The sequence below is a fragment of the Lathyrus oleraceus genome, chromosome 5, assembly GCF_024323335.1.
Source record: "Lathyrus oleraceus cultivar Zhongwan6 chromosome 5, CAAS_Psat_ZW6_1.0, whole genome shotgun sequence".
Taxonomy (NCBI): domain Eukaryota; kingdom Viridiplantae; phylum Streptophyta; class Magnoliopsida; order Fabales; family Fabaceae; genus Lathyrus; species Lathyrus oleraceus.
The window spans coordinates 579,605,511-579,629,064 of record NC_066583.1 but is presented as its reverse complement, the minus strand read 5'-3'; the positions used below and the strand labels follow the sequence as shown (position 1 = coordinate 579,629,064).

The 23,554-nt window shown below is 42.7% G+C and overlaps 1 protein-coding gene across 1 annotated transcript; it reads right to left on the bottom strand.

Moving 5' to 3' along the window:
• Positions 1–6,381: 6,381 nt before the first annotated feature.
• Positions 6,382–14,115, bottom strand: LOC127082182 (uncharacterized). The gene is made up of 2 exons (XM_051022418.1): positions 14,056–14,115; positions 6,382–7,101 (listed from the first exon to the last, which is right to left on the bottom strand). Exons 1-2 carry the CDS (start codon positions 14,113–14,115, stop codon positions 6,382–6,384), a joined length of 780 nt encoding a protein of 259 aa, XP_050878375.1.
• Between the last annotated feature and the right edge of the window lie 9,439 nt (positions 14,116–23,554).

Below are 23,554 nucleotides of genomic sequence, written 5' to 3'. Positions count from 1 at the left end.
CATGCTCATTTATTAATCAAAATAAAACATTGCACATTTCGCAGCGGATAGAGATCAAATCAATCATGCAAACCATGTAATCACATTACATGTAAAACTGTTCAACAACCACAATTGAAAACAAGTAAAACATCCCGTCCCGATGTTACATCTACCAGAGCATGACCCACTAAGGAACTACACTAGACTCCAAGCACTAGCTTCTACTCAATCACTGCTCGTTACCTGAAACATAGCTGTAAGGGTGAGTTCCTCAATCGATATAATAAGCATTATAAAATATCATGTAATGCTAAGTAAATTAACACATTTCATCACCCTAATCATATCACACATTCAGCAACGACAACATCAACTCATAATCATACTCAACACAACACAACCCAAAACACACGTATAATATTAGAATACATCCATTCATATTATACGCCACACATACATTATGCAATGAGACTCCATGCATGCGGTACCGACTATTCGTGAACACATAGTTCAACCTCACCGATCAAATCCAGATACGGCTACCAAGCTCACTAGTCCCACTCATTTGAGACCTAGTGACTCACATCACTAATTCCTCACCATGGGAATTAGCTACCACCCCAAGGGCTATGCTATGCACGCTAAATCACCTAGCATGCAAACATCAACAACAATCCACAATAACTCACTCACTAATTCCTCACCATGGGAATTAGCTACCACCATAAAGGCCATACTATGCACGCTAAATCACCTAGCTTGCAACATCAACAACAATCCACAATGGACATATGCTCACACTCTAAGCCATAAACAGTCCATTCACAATTGCATACATAACAGATACATTCACAGCATTATGCATACTGTCGCAACCCGAAAAATACGGTATACGAAGAAACAACCGGCGAAATAAAGATGACAGAAGAGTCGCCACCGTGCGTTATTTATCCCAAAGGAGGGAAAGGAAACGCTCGAAGTAAACCTGGAGAAAGGAAAGGAAAAGACAAGGTCTCGCAACCAAATCTTGGGTTCGGGAGTCGATTATGCGAAGGGAAGGTATTAGCACCCCTACGCATCCGTAGTACTCTACGGGATCCACTCTTGTTGTTTCTTGTCTAAAGGGTGTGTGTTTATCTAATGTACTATTTACTAACAGAAAAGGGTCAAAGAAAATGACTCGCACGGATGTCGCATCCATTGCATACGTATCTCATCTGAATATGAGAATCAGAGTCTTCGTAGCTCGGGTACCTATGGGTTAAGGATAAGTGTGCTCGCTAAGACATCGCGTCTTATGCCTACGTATCTCATCGGGAATGAGAATCAGAGCAAAACGTAGTTCAAACAACTACGGGAATAAGGGTCTCGATTGCAACTAGGGCAAGAGAAAGGGAAAGTCTCGATCGCAACGAGGGCGAAAGCAAACAAGGATTAGCTGTTAGTCGTTAGTCAAACTCGGCAAGACATCGCATCTTGTACCTACGTATCTCATCTGAACATGAGAATCAGAGTTGCCGTAGTTCGGCTCACGCACGCCGAAACAAAACACACGCACAAAAAGGCAAACGTGGAGCCTGAATGCCAATCACTGGGCTTACATCAGCATCCGAACCAAAACACACACAAGAAGGCAAACGTGGAGCCCGAATGCCAATCACTGGGCTTACATCAGCATCCGAACCAAAACAAACTCACACTGGAACCCGAATGCCACTCGATGGACTTACATCAACTTCCGAGCACACAACAACACACACAAGGGGGTTGAGACACAAAGGTTGAAAAAGAAAAAGGGGGCCCGGAGAGACCTCGCACGGTCTCCTGCCTACGTACCTCATCTGGTATGAGAATCAGGGCGACGTAGTTCCCCTACATAGGGGTTGCCATCTGAATATGGACTTAAAAAAGGAGGACACCAGTTGTGTCAAAGGAGAGTGGGCAATGTGTTCACGTCCTAGCAGTAGGTGTCGCAGCTCGCTGAATCGAGTCTTAGGCAGTTACCTCTTTGCAATAGAACGGATTACATGCCACAAGATCGGAGACGCTCGGAAAGGTCTAGAAGTGGGGAAGCTCTGCCCTAAAGTTGTCATGCAATATGTACTTAAGTGTTTGGATTTACAAATGGGAATATCTACCTAATGTTAGCATGCAAAGAATATGGGAATTCTACCTATGTTATCATACAAAAGAATATGGGAATCCTACCTATGTTATCATGCAAAGGGTTCTATCTAATGGGTGCTACCTAATCGGAACAAGAATCGACGAATGGAGCAAGGAGAAGTGTTAGGGATAAAGGTAGATGGCGATGCATGAAGCAATCGACTTACAAGGTTGATGGCGATGCATGAAGCAATCGACTTACAAAAGGGGTGGATGAATACGTGCTGGTTCTGTTAGGTTTTGAAAAATGATTACTCGACGTTGGATCGAGGTTTTGATCTTGTTTTGAAATGGTTATCGGGTGTTCATTTTAATTCTTGTATTAACAGATGAATAAAGAATGAAAGAATATTATACATTTCATGGGAGAGGGATACATTTGTTATGAATGGGGGTTGTCATGGCAATCAAACCATATAAATATATGCCTCATACATCATACAAGTAGGCGACAGTTAATCAAACAAGATATAAACAAGTATATAATCAAATCAAATAATCAAAGAATGAAACAATAAACAATGTATGAGTGTAAGTGCAAGGGAACCGGCTCATTGTAAGAAAGCCCAAGAGTAAGCTATGTGAGGTTGATGGCGATGCTTAAAAAGCAATCGACTTACAAGGGTGTAAAAAATGGGCTCGATATTAAATCGAGAAGAACATGATTTTTATAGTTTTAAAATGGTTTTGAATTAAAATACAACAACTTTACATTATTAACAAAATGAACATATGAGTGTAATAAAGGCATAAACATAAAAAGAAACTAAAATGCTAAAAGAAAAAAATAATATAGCTAAAAGAAATAAAATGCCAAAAAAAGGTCACACATGAGTATTGAACCCACCCCACTCAAGAACATACACACTGCCCTTCTCCACCAGACCACTCAGGATTATTTAATATTGTACTGCTACGTTGAATATATAAACCAGGATGAAAATAAAAAAAAAAGTTAAAATAAAAAAAACAAATTAAACATTTTTTATGGTTTCTTTGTGTTAAAAACTAATTAAATTAAATAAATAAGAAAAAAAAGAAAAAAACAAGAAAATGGAAACGGAGAACATAGAAACAGCTTCATCGTCCTCGTCCTCCCCATCTGCTTCACACAAAGAACCTCAATGAAATCTCTCTCCGCTCTCGAAAACGCTCATCAACTCTCACAATCTCCCTCACACCAAACCTCACATTTCTCTCAATCTCACAATCGCTCGTACCTCAGCATCCCACTCGCATCTTTCCGTCTCTCACACGAATCCCTCTCTCGCTCTCAACGAACCCCTCTCAATCACTCTCAGCTCTCACAAATATTTTCAGACAACAAGCATATGAGAAAGATAGAGAGAAAGAAAAATCCTTACAAAATGTCGCAGTGGTGGCGGTGTAGGACGTGCAAACGCTGGCCTCCAGGTAATCACTCTTGGGATTTTTAGGGTTTCTTCTCAGATTTTCGCCTCCAGCTCTCTGTTGTTCTCTAGGGTTCTTTTTCCTCACTGATTTCTCCCTTTTTATAATCCCATTGCTAGGGTTTGGATGAGATCAAAAGAGTATGGAATTGGAAGTGCTTTTTTTTCGTGCTGCTCTGTTGTCTATCCCATTTTGGTGCTTGCTCTGAAAAAGGTAACATGTACCTTGTACTTCTTCTGTGAAAATGTTTCATTTTTGTTGCTTGTGAATTTTTACCATCTTACCGAGTTGTTGTGATTTTACTGCAGTGAATTTTCTTGCAACTTTGAGGCTTCTGTTAACAACACTCAACCTTGCAAGAGTAGCTTGTTTCTCCATGTGAAAACTTCACTGTTGGTAAGAAACAGATTCACCACTGTAACTCACTTGAATATATGTTTTCTCTTTTTTGGAATTGGACTGATTTTGGTGTGTTGTTGTATGCTGCAGGACATGGTTGTTGGTGATGCTGCAGAAGGCATTGCCTTGGTTCATGTTGCACCTTGCATTGGTTTTGTTGGCAAGATTGAACCAATGTATTGAATTGGTCTTGCTGCAGGGTATGGATTTGTCAACTGCTGGTTTCTATCAATGTATGTTGTGTACAGCTAGTTCCAGTTGTGGTTTGACTCTCCTCATATGATGCAGGTAAGGCCAAAGTTAAGCTGGAAATAGCCAGGGTTTGGAGGTGGTTGTGGAGTACGAGTATCATCACTGTGCAGTTTATCAGTTTCCGATTCAGAGGGTATTGTCTCTGTCTTCAGTGGAGGTCCACCTTGAATCTCATTGCCATGTACAACAGAATGCTCATTACTATCATGTTGAACCTTGGTGCTTTCAGAAGCCTCACCCTTTCCAACATTCTTATTCAACGTATCACCATTTTCAAATGCATTAACATTTAGGCCTAAAGTCTTCACAGAGTGTGGATCTTCACTATTTTGCTTACTCCTAACCTCAGTGGGTTTCAACCTTGTTTCTTTTTCAGATTTCGACACATTTTTTCCAAGTTTCCCCGAGGCAGAGTCAGTTTGTTGCTCAGTGACATCACCTTGTCTTTCAATTGGTTCTGGTGCCCTTGACTGCACTTGATTATTGGTCCCAACCAACATATTCTGATTCCCTGGTCTAACAGGAATTGTATTGGCAGAGTGTGCAAATGGCGGTACGTGTCCTGCATGATTGGGAATTGAAGGCCTTCCAACGACATTTTGAGATAGTGCGGTATTATTACCCTTGGACTGGGGATAAGCATGCTTGGAAAATGAATGTACTGGAGGACCTTGAGGTCGAAGATGAGATGGCATTGGGGTCTGGTGTTGTGCAAATGGTTGTTGAGGTAATATTTGTTCAACCGGTTGCAAAATAGGACGTTGGTTGGTTTGTCCAGTTTGTTGATTAGGAGTGTATCCTGGCTGCGGTTGCAGAGGAGGGGTGCTTTGACCCTGAACAGATGGAGGCAACAAAGCTACCTGCTGATTAGGATACATAGCATGAGACTGATTTGGGCGCATCATTGGAGTTTGCTGAGGAAACTGATTCCGCACCTGGACAGGATGCTGGCCCTGGAGCTGCCCACTTGAAGGATTCAAGTGCATGTTAGATTGAGGGGCTCCCACTTGCATATTCTGATGAGGCAGAGGTTGGGGATAGGAGTGATGACCTGTAACTGCATGTGACATTGTATTTTGCCCTTGAGATTGTACATTAGGAGCCATGGGCAGGTGAGATTGCATCTTTTGCTTGGTGCAACTGGGTGCTTTGATCCTATACATTAATGATGTCTCATGTTGCCGGCTAATGGATTTGGACTGTGGAAATGCCACCTGCAACATCACAGCCAGCGATGCAACCCTTCGGCAACATGATCAACACCATTTGTCTCCATCAGCAGGGCAAGGAAAATTGAGGGTAGCGATTCATGGCTATGGTGGTCTTGGTGATGCAACATGTTGTGTTGACGGAAAGTTGGTTGGATTTCTTGGCAGCAATGTTGTAGCAGCATGTATGCATCTGCAACGAAAAAGCTCTTCGTGGCAATACGTTGTTTCATGACAGCAGGATGGTGTTTGTGCAGGGCTGTTATGGTTTGGTGCATCTCATGGGATATCCGTCCTTGGTTTAAACAATGCCTTAGCATGTACCTTGTGGTATTCTGATTTTGTTTGATGGCTTTTTCTAACAGGTTAGTAGACTCACAACCATCTGCCAGTCTGATTATGTTTCAAGGCTTGTGTTTTGGCACTCAGTTTGGAAGACAAGTCTTTGGATATTTTGTTTTGATTATAGGCCAGTTGCTGTGGACTTACAACTTCGGATGCATTTGTCTGTTTTGGGTGTCATGGCTGAACCAGGGAGGATCTTCTGTTGCTTAAGGCTTATGCTGGCTTAATGTTCATGTACTAGTTCTGCAGCAGGTGCTCGTGGATAATAGGTATGAGAACCATGGTGGTTTGGTTTTGTAAGGCAATTGTGCAATGAAGCCTTAACTGCAGCTGATACATCGCAGGTTGGTTTGTGATGCATTGTGAATTGGTACAAGTTTGTTCAAATGGAATTGCTTCAAATCATCTGCTCTAAGTTCAGTCATCACGCCATGACCTTATGGAATTCAAGTTTCGATTTGGCAGCTGCAGGACCATGATGACAGGAGGCTAGTACAAGGTGTGTCAAGGTGAGTTCAAAACCATAATTCATGTGCATTGCTTTGCCAAATCAATCATGTATGTACCATGTTTGATCATGTGATTAGGGTATTTGGTTATTGATGAATGCAGGGCCAGTTCAGCAGGGTAAAGGTTGGTGTTTTGTGAGCAAGGAATTTGGTTGCAGTTGGAACGGACCTCCTCGCACAGGAAACTGATGAGAAAATTGTGTATTTTGTGGATAATATGACATGGCATTTGTAAGAAATGCATTTGGAAGCAGGGAAAGCTGCGACTGCTGAGGAAATGTTGTCTGATTTGCCCACATTGCATTTGCAGCAAAGTTAGGACCTGCATTTAAAGGTTGAAATGGAGAAACTGTGGTAATTCCACCCTGTCCAGTGCCTAAAAATGAAGATCGATTTCCATGATTAACCAATGGTGCTACTGCAGGTGCATTAGGGGCGGTATGTAACACATGATGTGCTGCTGTAGATGCATTAGGGAGAGTAGGTGGCACCATCTCTTTCAATGAAAACTTATTTTTATTGTTTCTTCTCCTGCCAGGATTTTGATCACTATTCCCTCTCTTTGTCATTCTCTGCATTTTCCTGTATTCAGCTTCTTTCTCATCATCCGAAAACTCTACTTCATCAGACAACTCTTCATCATTTGGACCAGATGCATCATAGCCTTTCCTATAAAGATCCTTGTTATTATTAAGCACACGATCAGCAAATTCTGGTACACATGAGACCAAAGTTGTTCCCCCTTGGACTCCCGCAGGGATGTCATTTTCAGAATTGTATCTCACAACATAATATGGGTTTATTGATGCTGCAGTGTGCTGTATTAAGACCTGGTTCAGGGAAAACTAAGGCCAAGATTTGATGAGCCAACATGTCAAACAAGGCATGCTATGCATGAGGTAGAAACAAAGCCATTTACTTGGAAATGAAGCAACCAAAAGATAACACAACCAAGCGTGGAAATTGGATGAAGAATCAAGAAAAAAGGCTAGATTAGGTTTTGGATGATCAGAACATGGGGAGGTTGACTTTGGTCAAAGTTGACTAAAAAGTCAACTGTTGGCCAAAGTCAACAATTAGTCAAAATTTATATATTTTTTTTGTTTTTTCTTGTAAACAGACAATGGATTGATGATTATGGTGAAATTTAGGGTACTAGGATTTAGGGTTGATTTTGGTCAAAGTTGACCAAAAAGTCAACTGTTGACCAAAGTCAACAATTGGTCAAAGTGTCAATTTTTGTGTATTTTTTTTGTATGGAACCAAATGTAATGAAATAAAATTGAAATGGATTAACAAAATGGTTTGAAGTTGGTTTCACAATTGGTTTAATCATAACTTGAATGTTTGACTCTTGAAAAGAAAATAACTTGACTGATAATGTGTATGGACAAAACCATGAAATAAGACCATAAGGTTATGGTTTTGACATAGTATCCATGAACCAATAACACGACCAGCAAGTGGCTTGAAACACAAGAAGCTTGATTGTTCAGATGACCAAGACCATATGTGCATTAACAATCACATGAACAAACACCATGACTTTGGACCAAAACCAATCCCCATATAAGAAACCAAAGTAAGGTTAGGCCAAGCATGCCAAACAAACATAAAAAATTCAGGAGCAAAATCGGGGTATGACAGTTGCTCCTATTTAAGCGTCTTCAACTAGAGAATATGAAGCAGGATGTTCTTCACATGATCGTAGTGGGAGATGGTTAAATACTAAGAAGACCCGGATTTTGATCATGAATCCCTATGAAACAATGCCTGTCAGCATCGTCAAAGAAGCAATCTCAAAAGAAGAATCCGTCTTATATGGTGAGAATCGGCCTGAGTACCGAAATAGAAAGTTGACCTGAATACCAAAATAAATGGTAACACAGGAATACCCATGGTCTGAACGCCGCACTAAGCATCGGAATATGAGAGTATCAATGTTGGTCTGATCACCGGAAATCTGGTCTAAACACCACTTCGATCTGAAAATCGGAAAACTGGCCTGAATGCCACTTCGGTCTGGATACCGGAAACTTCTTCGATCTGAAAATCGGAAATCGGCCTGAACGCCACTTCGGTCTGGATACCGGGAACTGGCCTGAATGCCACTTCGGTCTGGATACCGCCTCGGTCTGAACACCGGAAAATTGGCCTGAATGCCATAAGTACATCGACCTGATCGTCGGAAACTTCTTCGATCTGAAAATCGGAAATCGGCCTGAACGCCACTTCGGTCTGAGTACCGCCTCGGTCTGAACACCGGAAAATTGGCCTGAATGCCATAAGTACATCGACCTGATCGTCGGAAACTTCTTCGATCTGAAAATCGGAAATTGGCCTGAACGCCACTTCGGTCTGAATACCGGAAAATTGGCCTGAATGCCATAAGTACATCGACCTGATCGTCGGAAACTTCTTCGATCTGAAAATCGGAAATTGGCCTGAACGCCACTTCGGTCTGAATACCGCCTCGGTCTGAACACCGGAAAATTGGCCTGAATGCCATAAGTACATCGACCTGATCGTCGGAAACTTCTTCGATCTGAAAATCGGAAATTGGCCTGAACGCCACTTCGGTCTGAATACCGCCTCGGTCTGAACACCGGAAAATTCTTCATGTCTATCAGCATCGGCGAAGATAACAAAACAGTGATACGTGAGCCGACACGCATGCCAAAGACCCATGCTGGGGATAACAATCGAAAGATTGACCAAAGAGTGCATGAGATATATTATCTATAGCCGTCAAAACGTAGATAATACACTCGCATGGAAGATTATCCATAACCGGGTTGTAGGTTGTTAAATGGATAAACGACCGAAAAGAAAGGCAACGGGGTACCAGACTAGGTATGCAAAAGATGACCAATCAAAAGAGGATAAAGTTGCTTACTCGGAGCAAGTATCCAAGAAGAAGGGGAAGACCCAATGGGGACAATACTGCTTGATCAAGGCAAGTATCCAAAGGGGACAAGACTATCAATACCACAAAGAGGGGATTACATCTACCGGTTTGTAGGCAGAAAACCACAGAAAAGTAACCAGTCATCGACCAGGATGAGCACAAAGGGTTAACTCTGCTAGGGGATGAAAGTGGGATTTTACAACTACCAGCTTGTAGGTGGAAAACCACAAAGATAGGACTTACAACTACCGGTTTGTAGGTAGAAGCCAACAAACAGCATGAACCACAAAGGTTACCTCTGCTAGGGGGTGAAAGTGGGATTTTACAACTACCAGCTTGTAGGTAGAAAACCACGACGATAGGACTTACAACTACCGGTTTGTAGGTAGAGGCCCACAAATTCCGCTGAGGATAAGATGAACGAGTGCCGGTTAGTGAGCAACTATTCATTTATGCCCCAGGGAAGCACAAGAAACAGTCAACGGGGAGCCAATTTAGGATCGATCCAAAAAGGCAGACTGAAACAAGACTCATCCTAGTGAGGAAAGAACTCAATAGGGAAAACCCATCCCAATGTGTGTTGGGAGGGAACGGAAACAACCGTCATCCATGAGGATGTATCTCAGTGGGGAAATGGCAGGAAAGGATAGACACTTTCTGCTTAAGGGGTTGGCTCTACATGGAGAGATCAGACACACCCACATCCGCTAGGGAAACAGACCCAAGCTGGCAAGACGCTAACAATTGGGGAGTAACACTGCTGGGGATACCCACTCGACTAAGGAATCACTTGTTGGGAAAACACCAACCTCTCAACCATGCTGAGGAACCCAACTCTGAAGCCGATCCAATGGCGCGATGCTAAACTCTTTCTAACAACCGAATCTCGGCTGGTCACTACTGCCTAGGGCTAATGGACATGTTTGCAATGTTGATGCATGAGTTTTTTTTTTGTTTTACACAATGCCCCATGATCATGGAAATGCTATGCACTAATGATGCAATATGCTATGCTTGTCTAAATGATGGATGCATAAAACACACGTCTCCTCCAGGGACAACGCCAGGGAGCTCCAGGAACTGTGCTGAGGGTTTCATCACCGCGTCCATTTCCAACCTGCTGGGGAAAGACAACCTTTGCTGGGGAAAAACCATCAACACAACCTCTGCTGGGAAGACAGCTTCAGACTTGGAAAACAATCACAACTCCGCTGGGGATACGGCAACCTTCAGGCTTGCTGAGGAGACACTGATCTCGAATCTGTTAGGGAGGTAACCCTCTCACACCCACTGGGGAAATACAGCTTATTGGACACGGAACACCTGTCGAGTCGCCGAACAGCGGCATCCATCATCCACCCACAGTGTCGGCTTTCCTCTTTTGAGAACACCCAGACTCGCCTAGACTCCTCTGATTCATCCCACGAAGATCGAATTCCTGGGATGCATACAAACTTTCCAGTCCTTAGACTTTGAAGATGATTAATCCTCCAGGGTCGCCATCACAACTCTGTCACGGGCTTTTCACCGTTTGTCTATCCATTGCCCCTGGTCGGGCTCTGCAGGGATCTCTTTTGTCAAAAGGTTTCATACCACTACATGCCAACGAATGAAGATATCTAAAAGCACCTGCACAAGAGATTGTTAGATAAAAGCGTGCCCCAGGCGTGCCCCATATTTCAACACCTAGGTCACTCAAACTTCCGAATAAGATTTCCAGATTTCAATCTTATAAGCACGCATCGGAAGGGACCTCTATGTTTCCAAATGCAACTATTCTTATCAAAACGAATGGATGTTTTCGTAATCAAAACGGTAATGAAAACAAAAACAAAATTATTTGACTGAACACGCATTTATTGACTGAAACAAAAAGGACGGCCCAGAACTGAGCGACGCGCAGGAGGCAAACCCTGGAAAGAGGTGATTGCACACAAAAGGAAAAAATATTTATCCTAATGGCAATGTGAAACCGTGATCTCATCGGGTTCCAACTCGATTACACCTCATATGTCCTCAAGACCTTCCGCACCTTCGGCCTTCTGAACAAAATGCTTCTAATCGGTCTCTATCGAAGATTATCCAAGTCATTCAAAGCCCAAACGATCATGCTAGACGCAGTTGTTCGTTTCATTCCCTCTTTTGCCTGGACCGCCCTTTCAGGTTTCAGTCCACCGGGATACCCTTTTTTGCCCAAGTCGCCCTTGTGGGGTTTTCGACTTGTCGGGTGTACAGTTTTTTCATTATCCCTAACATTTGCCCGAACCTTTTCTCTTTTTTTTTTCGGTTCGCCGGGATGCCCTTTTTTGCCTGGACTCTTTTATTCTTTTTGTCCAGCGGGTCTCTTTTCACGAAGTACCTTTAAACTGCGTCCGCACTCACAGGGGATGGAAAATCCTCATCATCCGTGGTTATCAACAACAAGGCTCTGTCAGAGGAGACCTTTTTGACCACGAACGAACATTCATAACTGTTCATCCACTTGCCCCACGATCGTTGAGGAGGAAGGATCCTTTTCAACACCACATCTCTTCCATGCTACCCACGAGGTCGCACTTCTCGGTTAACAACACGCTTCACTCACTGGGTACCACTGCCCCAGGTAGATGCACGTACCGAAGTACGACACTCAGGATACCAACTTCGTACTCAGCCACCATCGTTGGTGTGTTCAAATGTTATCGGGGAAGCACTAGCTCATTCACCTTAAACTCTCCCCATCAGACATCAGAATCCGTTCGGATTCAGGGCCTGGCCCCTCCTCCGGGATCGGTCACCCCCAACCTTTCGATTTGAGTGCCTCGAGATGTCCTCATCAGGGATCTCCAACTTCCTTGGTCGATAACCTTCCATGGGTTGCTACTAGCTTCTCAAACACATACCTGATCAGATTCATTTTGGACATCCACAAAGTGGTATGAATCAGCATACACTGTCTCAGTCGGCGAGCAGCCTATGCCAAAGTACATCAAGTTTTTTCGAACAGTGAGTGTATTGTTTCACAGTCGATAAACTTTTTGCTTAGGTAAATTGCATACTCTTTTCGACCAGACGAGTCATGCTGACCCAATACGCACCTTATAGACCCTTTGAGGGCTGTCAAGTACCAGATTAACAATCATCCCCCTGGGAAACAATGGAATCAGAAATTCCTGCAATTTATCCTCTTTTTTTCAAATGCCCCTTGGCAATCATCATTCCACCTGACCGTTTGATTCCTTTCTTTTTTGTTTGTTTTTGGTTCAGGCATTCCTTGCACTGTTCTCTCTTTTTTTTTTTTTTTTTTTTACAGGAAAAACCTCGATTCCTCTTTCATTCACAACATGCCTCGGCAGTTTGCTGGACAACACTCCGCAAGTGCATTGATTCGAACTCAACAGTATGAGTTATCTCTACCTGTCAAACAACTTGATCCACCGGATGCCCCTCTTCTGCTTGGGACTTTGCTATCATGTCATCAACATGGCATTTGCTTTCATGATGAATCATATCATGAAACAAAGTCACCCTAGACTTCTGATACTTGGCACCGGCCTTCTCGATACTGAACGACATCACCTTATAACCAGACGGTGCCCCTTGTGTGATGGACATAGTTTACTTCATATCATCTGGCAACAATTCAGTCTGGTCTCGGCCAAGAAGCCATCCATGAAGATAAACTGAGCATTATAATCAACCAATACCTCGTTGTGACGTACCGGGAATTCATCTTTCAGATTAGCTCTGCTCACGTCTCGACAGTCTACACACATTCTCATCTTTCAGCACCGATTTCCGCTTCCCTGGAGGACAGTCTTCTCTCCATGGTAACTCGTGCCTCCACAACATTGGTATCCTACCTTGGTGTATCTAGATACAACCAGGCGCACATATACCATCTTGTTCTTGACTTGCCTCTGAAGCGGCCTCAATATTCGCTTTCTGACCTCGGCGGTGCTTGGAGCAACAATTCTGAGCACTCCTCATGCGGTTGAATCACCTTCTCCTCTGGTTTCAACGACCCGGCTAATTCCAACAGATCACAATCTTCCTCGCCTCCTCCTTCGGCATGATAGGTCGAATTGTCGAAGTCATATAAAGGTGTAACCGAATTTTTATCGATGAGATCAGGAGGGTAATCACTTTTGAGGTTGGACCGAGACAAATTCAAAAGGAAATAGAACGAAAAACATTGCCATTTTTTTATTTTTCAAAACTACAAAAAAGTGAAAAACAGGGAACACCGTTGTTAATTACAAAAACATCCATTTATTACTGATGCAAAAGGTTGCATAATGAAACACATGAGATGGCCCTTACAATGGACCAGTACGTTTCGGGCAAAACGTATGGCTTTCATGCAAACAAAATTAAAACAGAAATACTACACTTCCGGATGAGCGACAGTGATGCTTTTGGAGGCCCTCCAATCGCCTGGCACGCACGACTTTATCCACAGCTCGAGCTCGCGGTCACAGTCAATCTCTTCACTCACTGAACAAGCATGATCAGAATCCAGCATTCCTGCACTGACAAAGATGTACGGTGGACGACGTCCTCTGTTTGGTCTAGACGACTCTTGATCTGGATAACCAATCCCGAACATGTCTGCCTTTACCACTATGTCAATGATTCTACCCCAACCTCGGGCCTCTTGGTTCTTCACCACTTCCAGAGCTTGTTTATAAGAAGAAATGGACAGCTTCTTCTCTTTCTCCGCAACAAGAGCGCTCTCCACCTGGACGGTTTCGATTGCTTGACTGGGTATTTCAAGTTTTCCAATGTCCATTTCTACTTCTTTCATCTTCTGGGTCGTGTCTCCCATCAATACACACCCCTCTGTGGCAACGGCTGCACAACAATTATCAACCACAGGGAAGACTCCATCCTGCACCAGAGGTTTTGGAACCACAGCCAGAGGAACCTTTAGCTGATCTTCCTCAGTCATCTCCATTCCTTTCTCGACCTTTTTCACCATCTTCACTTTTACAGGACCCTGCCTGGGTATCGGGTTGACATCCCCACTCATTATCTGGGCCAAGCTGATGGTCTTAGAGTCCACCATGTCCTGGACGACATGCTTGAAAGCTTTACAACCCTCAACACTGTGCCCGGGTGCCTCAGAATGGAATTCACAACTGGCATTCTCATCATAGTGTGCAGGCCTCTTCTGTTGTGCTATGGGAATCAAAATCCTTGGCCGGACTAACCCCAAATCTCTCAATCTCCTGAACAAAAGGGTATAAGTCCCAGGTGGTTCCTCAAACTAACGATCCTCCTTCTTCTTCTTCACCTGTCTCTTAGCTCTCGGTGCCTTCTGTTGAAGTGGTGGTTGTTGTGGGGGTACAGGTGAGTTACCAACAAGAGTGGTTACAGCAACAGCATAAGGATGATAACGATCCTTACTGCGTTCTTTCTTTGCTGGCACACCACTTGACTCAACCTCCTTTTTGAGCGGACCACTGTCAGAGAGTTTCTTTGCTACCGAGCCAGAGGGATTTGTTACATCGGATGATGGAGCCTTTCCCTGAACTTTCTCCTTGATCATCCAGCTCTCAATCCTTTCCAATCTCTCAGACATGGCTTTCTGTCCCAAGGCAAGCCCTTGCATAATACTGAACAATCCCCTCATCATCTCTTTCAGTTCAAGGATGTCGGCGTTGGGAAGATCCATCAGCTTGGATTTGTTGAGTCTGACTGTATGTCTGAATGGAAGAGCTATGCGCACCGGTTGACACCTTCAAAACAACAAATGGGTTAGTATGACTCACGCATGCAATGTCTATCCGTACCAGGAATATTCCTTTGATTTTGGTTTCACAGAGACAGATAATTTTTCATCAATAACATTCTGACATCTAGATATCTCTCAACCAGAATCTTAATCAAAAAGTGGACCCTGAGTACGGATAGACACGAGTTGAATGCAGATGAATGCGATGCAAATGCATGAATGCAAGTCACTGCGCCACCAAGTCATCTGAAGACCCATTCTCTGAACTAGTCATAGTCATCGGGACTAAGTCACCATAAATCCGACTTGGGGAGTTCCGAAATAAATGGAACTGGAGATTACATCACTATCATCACAGGAACATCCACTGAGCGGATGACAGTCAGATCCCCTGAACGGGTACTTTCAAACTCAACCCGGGGATCCGAAATAAACGGAACCCATTGATAAACCACGGACAGAACTCCGGCGTCCCAGAAATAAATGTCCATAAATTTGGCTGAACCAAAGTCACCATCACAGCACCACTGGCAGAAACCGTATCTGTAGAGATCAAACCCTCCCCTCACTGGTAGGTTCTAAGAACAGAAGTTTGTCAGCTTCAGCCCTTCAGTCGAGAATAATACGTTTACCACTAAAGGTTTGGCATTATTACGGGATAAAAGACCTCTTCTGACTCCCCTCAACAGGATATCCTAAAGCAAGTTCCCAGTCTCGGGGTCCTCGGATTGAGCAGCGAGAATGCGCCCACCAGAGCTAACATAATCACGTCTCGGAGGAGAGGCCTCGACTGAGTTCTCGGGAAATGGTCACCAGAGTCGACGATTTCTAAAGGAATATCTGTCATTATGGAACACCCATAGGACAAGATATATCCAACAGAAACCTCGTCTGGAATGTGGGTCTCATGAACGACTTAACGTAGCAACATACCACGCAAGCCTCATGACTATCCACTCTAACACCTATGTGTACACTCAAGCCTGGGTAGTGGGCTTATCTCTCATAGAACAGTCCCAACCCAACAACCCACAGAACCCACAGATACAACAAACATATGTACATGAATGCAATAAGATAAAGCAGGTAAATGCGGAAAATAAATAACTGTACAAAAGAAATAAACACCCAACAAACAAGAAACCTACAAAAGCTAGGAGGGACTCGCTTAGGGAAACATAATCCCCAGCAGAGTCGCCAGCTGTCGCAACCCGAAAAATACGGTATACGAAGAAACAACCGGCGAAATAAAGATGACAGAAGAGTCGCCACCGTGCGTTATTTATCCCAAAGGAGGGAAAGGAAACGCTCGAAGTAAACCTGGAGAAAGGAAAGGAAAAGACAAGGTCTCGCAACCAAATCTTGGGTTCGGGAGTCGATTATGCGAAGGGAAGGTATTAGCACCCCTACGCATCCGTAGTACTCTACGGGATCCACTCTTGTTGTTTCTTGTCTAAAGGGTGTGTGTTTATCTAATGTACTATTTACTAACAGAAAAGGGTCAAAGAAAATGACTCGCACGGATGTCGCATCCATTGCATACATATCTCATCTGAATATGAGAATCAGAGTCTTCGTAGCTCGGGTACCTATGGGTTAAGGATAAGTGTGCTCGCTAAGACATCGCGTCTTATGCCTACGTATCTCATCGGGAATGAGAATCAGAGCAAAACGTAGTTCAAACAACTACGGGAATAAGGGTCTCGATTGCAACTAGGGCAAGAGAAAGGGAAAGTCTCGATCGCAACGAGGGCGAGAGAAAGGATCGCAACGAGGGCGAAAGCAAACAAGGATTAGCTGTTAGTCGTTAGTCAAACTCGGCAAGACATCGCATCTTGTGCCTACGTATCTCATCTGAACATGAGAATCAGAGTTGCCGTAGTTCGGCTCACGCACGCCGAAACAAAACACACGCACAAAAAGGAAAACATGGAGCCTGAATGCCAATCACTGGGCTTACATCAGCATCCGAACCAAAACACACACAAGAAGGCAAACGTGGAGCCCGAATGCCAATCACTGGGCTTACATCAGCATCCGAACCAAAACAAACTCACACTGGAACCCGAATGCCACTCGATGGACTTACATCAACTTCCGAGCACACAACAACACACACAAGGGGGTTGAGACACAAAGGTTGAAAAAGAAAAAGGGGGCCCGGAGAGACCTCGCACGGTCTCCTGCCTACGTACCTCATCTGGTATGAGAATCAGGGCGACGTAGTTCCCCTACATAGGGGTTGCCATCTGAATATGGACTTAAAAAAGGAGGACACCAGTTGTGTCAAAGGAGAGTGGGCAATGTGTTCACGTCCTAGCAGTAGGTGTCGCAGCTCGCTGAATCGAGTCTTAGGCAGTTACCTCTTTGCAATAGAACGGACTACATGCCACAAGATCGGAGACGCTCGGAAAGGTCTAGAAGTGGGGAAGCTCTGCCCTAAAGTTGTCATGCAATATGTACTTAAGTGTTTGGATTTACAAATGGGAATATCTACCTAATGTTAGCATGCAAAGAATATGGGAATTCTACCTATGTTATCATACAAAAGAATATGGGAATCCTACCTATGTTATCATGCAAAGGGTTCTATCTAATGGGTGCTACCTAATCGGAACAAGAATCGACGAATGGAGCAAGGAGAAGTGTTAGGGATAAAGGTAGATGGCGATGCATGAAGCAATCGACTTACAAGGTTGATGGCGATGCATGAAGCAATCGACTTACAAAAGGGGTGGATGAATACGTGCTGGTTCTGTTAGGTTTTGAAAAATGATTACTCGACGTTGGATCGAGGTTTTGATCTTGTTTTGAAATGGTTATCGGGTGTTCATTTTAATTCTTGTATTAACAGATGAATAAAGAATGAAAGAATATTATACATTTCATGGGAGAGGGATACATTTGTTATGAATGGGGGTTGTCATGGCAATCAAACCATATAAATATATGCCTCATACATCATACAAGTAGGCGACAGTTAATCAAACAAGTAAGATATAAACAAGTATATAATCAAATCAAATAATCAAAGAATGAAACAATAAACAATGTATGAGTGTAAGTGCAAGGGAACCGGCTCATTGTAAGAAAGCCCAAGAGTAAGCTATGTGAGGTTGATGGCGATGCTTAAAAAGCAATCGACTTACAAGGGTGTAAAAAATGGGTTCGATATTAAATCGAGAAGAACATGATTTTTATAGTTTTAAAATGGTTTTGAATTAAAATACAACAACTTTACATTATTAACAAAATGAACATATGAGTGTAATAAAGGCATAAACATAAAAAGAAACTAAAATGCTAAAAGAAAAAAATAATATAGCTAAAAGAAATAAAATGCCAAAAAAAGGTCACACATGAGTATTGAACCCACCCCACTCAAGAACATACACACTGCCCTTCTCCACCAAACCACTCAGGATTATTTAATATTGTACTGCTACGTTGAATATATAAACCGGGATGAAAATAAAAAAAAAAAGTTAAAATAAAAAAAAAAAATTAAACATTTTTTATGGTTTCTTTGTGTTAAAAACTAATTAAATTAAATAAATAAGAAAAAAAAGAAAAAAACAAGAAAATGGAAACGGAGAACACAGAAACAGCTTCATCGTCCTTGTCCTCCCCATCTGCTTCACACAAAGAACCTCAATGAAATCTCTCTCCGCTCTCGAAAACGCTCATCAACTCTCACAATCTCCCTCACACCAAACCTCACATTTCTCTCAATCTCACAATCGCTCGTACCTCAGCATCCCACTCGCATCTTTCCGTCTCTCACACGAATCCCTCTCTCGCTCTCAACGAACCCCTCTCAATCACTCTCAGCTCTCACAAATATTTTCAGACAACAAGCATATGAGAAAGATAGAGAGAAAGAAAAATCCTTACAAAATGTCGCAGTGGTGGCGGTGTAGGACGTGCAAACGCTGGCCTCCAGGTAATCACTCTTGGGATTTTTAGGGTTTCTTCTCAGATTTTCGCCTCCAGCTCTCTGTTGTTCTCTAGGGTTCTTTTTCCTCACTGATTTCTCCCTTTTTATAATCCCATTGCTAGGGTTTGGATGAGATCAAAAGAGTATGGAATTGGAAGTGCTTTTTTTTCGTGCTGCTCTGTTGTCTATCCCATTTTGGTGCTTGCTCTGAAAAAGGTAACATGTACCTTGTACTTCTTCTGTGAAAATGTTTCATTTTTGTTGCTTGTGAATTTTTACCATCTTACCGAGTTGTTGTGATTTTACTGCAGTGAATTTTCTTGCAACTTTGAGGCTTCTGTTAACAACACTCAACCTTGCAAGAGTAGCTTGTTTCTCCATGTGAAAACTTCACTGTTGGTAAGAAACAGATTCACCACTGTAACTCACTTGAATATATGTTTTCTCTTTTTTGGAATTGGACTGATTTTGGTGTGTTGTTGTATGCTGCAGGACATGGTTGTTGGTGATGCTGCAGAAGGCATTGCCTTGGTTCATGTTGCACCTTGCATTGGTTTTGTTGGCAAGATTGAACCAATGTATTGAATTGGTCTTGCTGCAGGGTATGGATTTGTCAACTGCTGGTTTCTATCAATGTATGTTGTGTACAGCTAGTTCCAGTTGTGGTTTGACTCTCCTCATATGATGCAGGTAAGGCCAAAGTTAAGCTGGAAATAGCCAGGGTTTGGAGGTGGTTGTGGAGTACGAGTATCATCACTGTGCAGTTTATCAGTTTCCGATTCAGAGGGTATTGTCTCTGTCTTCAGTGGAGGTCCACCTTGAATCTCATTGCCATGTACAACAGAATGCTCATTACTATCATGTTGAACCTTGGTGCTTTCAGAAGCCTCACCCTTTCCAACATTCTTATTCAACGTATCACCATTTTCAAATGCATTAACATTTAGGCCTAAAGTCTTCACAGAGTGTGGATCTTCACTATTTTGCTTACTCCTAACCTCAGTGGGTTTCAACCTTGTTTCTTTTTCAGATTTCGACACATTTTTTCCAAGTTTCCCCGAGGCAGAGTCAGTTTGTTGCTCAGTGACATCACCTTGTCTTTCAATTGGTTCTGGTGCCCTTGACTGCACTTGATTATTGGTCCCAACCAACATATTCTGATTCCCTGGTCTAACAGGAATTGTATTGGCAGAGTGTGCAAATGGCGGTACGTGTCCTGCATGATTGGGAATTGAAGGCCTTCCAACGACATTTTGAGATAGTGCGGTATTATTACCCTTGGACTGGGGATAAGCATGCTTGGAAAATGAATGTACTGGAGGACCTTGAGGTCGAAGATGAGATGGCATTGGGGTCTGGTGTTGTGCAAATGGTTGTTGAGGTAATATTTGTTCAACCGGTTGCAAAATAGGACGTTGGTTGGTTTGTCCAGTTTGTTGATTAGGAGTGTATCCTGGCTGCGGTTGCAGAGGAGGGGTGCTTTGACCCTGAACAGATGGAGGCAACAAAGCTACCTGCTGATTAGGATACATAGCATGAGACTGATTTGGGCGCATCATTGGAGTTTGCTGAGGAAACTGATTCCGCACCTGGACAGGATGCTGGCCCTGGAGCTGCCCACTTGAAGGATTCAAGTGCATGTTAGATTGAGGGGCTCCCACTTGCATATTCTGATGAGGCAGAGGTTGGGGATAGGAGTGATGACCTGTAACTGCATGTGACATTGTATTTTGCCCTTGAGATTGTACATTAGGAGCCATGGGCAGGTGAGATTGCATCTTTTGCTTGGTGCAACTGGGTGCTTTGATCCTATACATTAATGATGTCTCATGTTGCCGGCTAATGGATTTGGACTGTGGAAATGCCACCTGCAACATCACAGCCAGCGATGCAACCCTTCGGCAACATGATCAACACCATTTGTCTCCATCAGCAGGGCAAGGAAAATTGAGGGTAGCGATTCATGGCTATGGTGGTCTTGGTGATGCAACATGTTGTGTTGACGGAAAGTTGGTTGGATTTCTTGGCAGCAATGTTGTAGCAGCATGTATGCATCTGCAACGAAAAAGCTCTTCGTGGCAATACGTTGTTTCATGACAGCAGGATGGTGTTTGTGCAGGGCTGTTATGGTTTGGTGCATCTCATGGGATATCCGTCCTTGGTTTAAACAATGCCTTAGCATGTACCTTGTGGTATTCTGATTTTGTTTGATGGCTTTTTCTAACAGGTTAGTAGACTCACAACCATCTGCCAGTCTGATTATGTTTCAAGGCTTGTGTTTTGGCACTCAGTTTGGAAGACAAGTCTTTGGATATTTTGTTTTGATTATAGGCCAGTTGCTGTGGACTTACAACTTCGGATGCATTTGTCTGTTTTGGGTGTCATGGCTGAACCAGGGAGGATCTTCTGTTGCTTAAGGCTTATGCTGGCTTAATGTTCATGTACTAGTTCTGCAGCAGGTGCTCGTGGATAATAGGTATGAGAACCATGGTGGTTTGGTTTTGTAAGGCAATTGTGCAATGAAGCCTTAACTGCAGCTGATACATCGCAGGTTGGTTTGTGATGCATTGTGAATTGGTACAAGTTTGTTCAAATGGAATTGCTTCAAATCATCTGCTCTAAGTTCAGTCATCACGCCATGACCTTATGGAATTCAAGTTTCGATTTGGCAGCTGCAGGACCATGATGACAGGAGGCTAGTACAAGGTGTGTCAAGGTGAGTTCAAAACCATAATTCATGTGCATTGCTTTGCCAAATCAATCATGTATGTACCATGTTTGATCATGTGATTAGGGTATTTGGTTATTGATGAATGCAGGGCCAGTTCAGCAGGGTAAAGGTTGGTGTTTTGTGAGCAAGGAATTTGGTTGCAGTTGGAACGGACCTCCTCGCACAGGAAACTGATGAGAAAATTGTGTATTTTGTGGATAATATGACATGGCATTTGTAAGAAATGCATTTGGAAGCAGGGAAAGCTGCGACTGCTGAGGAAATGTTGTCTGATTTGCCCACATTGCATTTGCAGCAAAGTTAGGACCTGCATTTAAAGGTTGAAATGGAGAAACTGTGGTAATTCCACCCTGTCCAGTGCCTAAAAATGAAGATCGATTTCCATGATTAACCAATGGTGCTACTGCAGGTGCATTAGGGGCGGTATGTAACACATGATGTGCTGCTGTAGATGCATTAGGGAGAGTAGGTGGCACCATCTCTTTCAATGAAAACTTATTTTTATTGTTTCTTCTCCTGCCAGGATTTTGATCACTATTCCCTCTCTTTGTCATTCTCTGCATTTTCCTGTATTCAGCTTCTTTCTCATCATCCGAAAACTCTACTTCATCAGACAACTCTTCATCATTTGGACCAGATGCATCATAGCCTTTCCTATAAAGATCCTTGTTATTATTAAGCACACGATCAGCAAATTCTGGTACACATGAGACCAAAGTTGTTCCCCCTTGGACTCCCGCAGGGATGTCATTTTCAGAATTGTATCTCACAACATAATATGGGTTTATTGATGCTGCAGTGTGCTGTATTAAGACCTGGTTCAGGGAAGACTAAGGCCAAGATTTGATGAGCCAACATGTCAAACAAGGCATGCTATGCATGAGGTAGAAACAAAGCCATTTACTTGGAAATGAAGCAACCAAAAGATAACACAACCAAGCGTGGAAATTGGATGAAGAATCAAGAAAAAAGGCTAGATTAGGTTTTTGATGGTCAAAAATGGGGAGGTTGACTTTGGTCAAAGTTGACTAAAAAGTCAACTGTTGGCCAAAGTCAACAATTAGTCAAAATTTATATTTATTATTTTTTTTGTTTTTTCTTGTAAACAGACAATGGATTGATGATTATGGTGAAATTTAGGGTACTAGGATTTAGGGTTGACTTTGGTCAAAGTTGACCAAAAAGTCAACTGTTGACCAAAGTCAACAATTGGTCAAAGTGTCAATTTTTGTGTATTTTTTTGTATGGAACCAAATGTAATGAAATAAAATTGAAATGGATTAACAAAATGGTTTGAAGTTGGTTTCACAATTGGTTTAATCATAACTTGAATGTTTGACTCTTGAAAAGAAAATAACTTGACTGATAATGTGTATGGACAAAACCATGAAATAAGACCATAAGGTTATGGTTTTGACATAGTATCCATGAACCAATAACACGACCAGCAAGTGGCTTGAAACACAAGAAGCTTGATTGTTCAGATGACCAAGACCATATGTGCATTAACAATCACATGAACAAACACCATGACTTTGGACCAAAACCAATCCCCATATAAGAAACCAAAGTAAGGTTAGGCCAAGCATGCCAAACAAACATAAAAAATTCAGGAGCAAAATCGGGGTATGACACATACCATCACACATCATCAGCATATGTATCACAGAATCATATTCATATCATGCCAAATAATAAATCACAGTATTAACACACTCTACTAATACCTATACTGCTCAAAACAACGGGAAATGATCCCTACTACATCATACACCAATATAGGCCAAACGTCAAATATGTACACAATATTTGAATATCAATTTTCCACTTTTCCAACAGTGTTAACCGGTTAACGCCCTGGGTTAACCGGTTAACGCAACACAGAACACGCTTCCTGGCACATTTTAACAGTGTTAACCGGTTAACACCCTGGGTTAACCGGTTAACGCAGAACAGAAATTAATTTTTCTAAATCATAACAGTGTTAACCG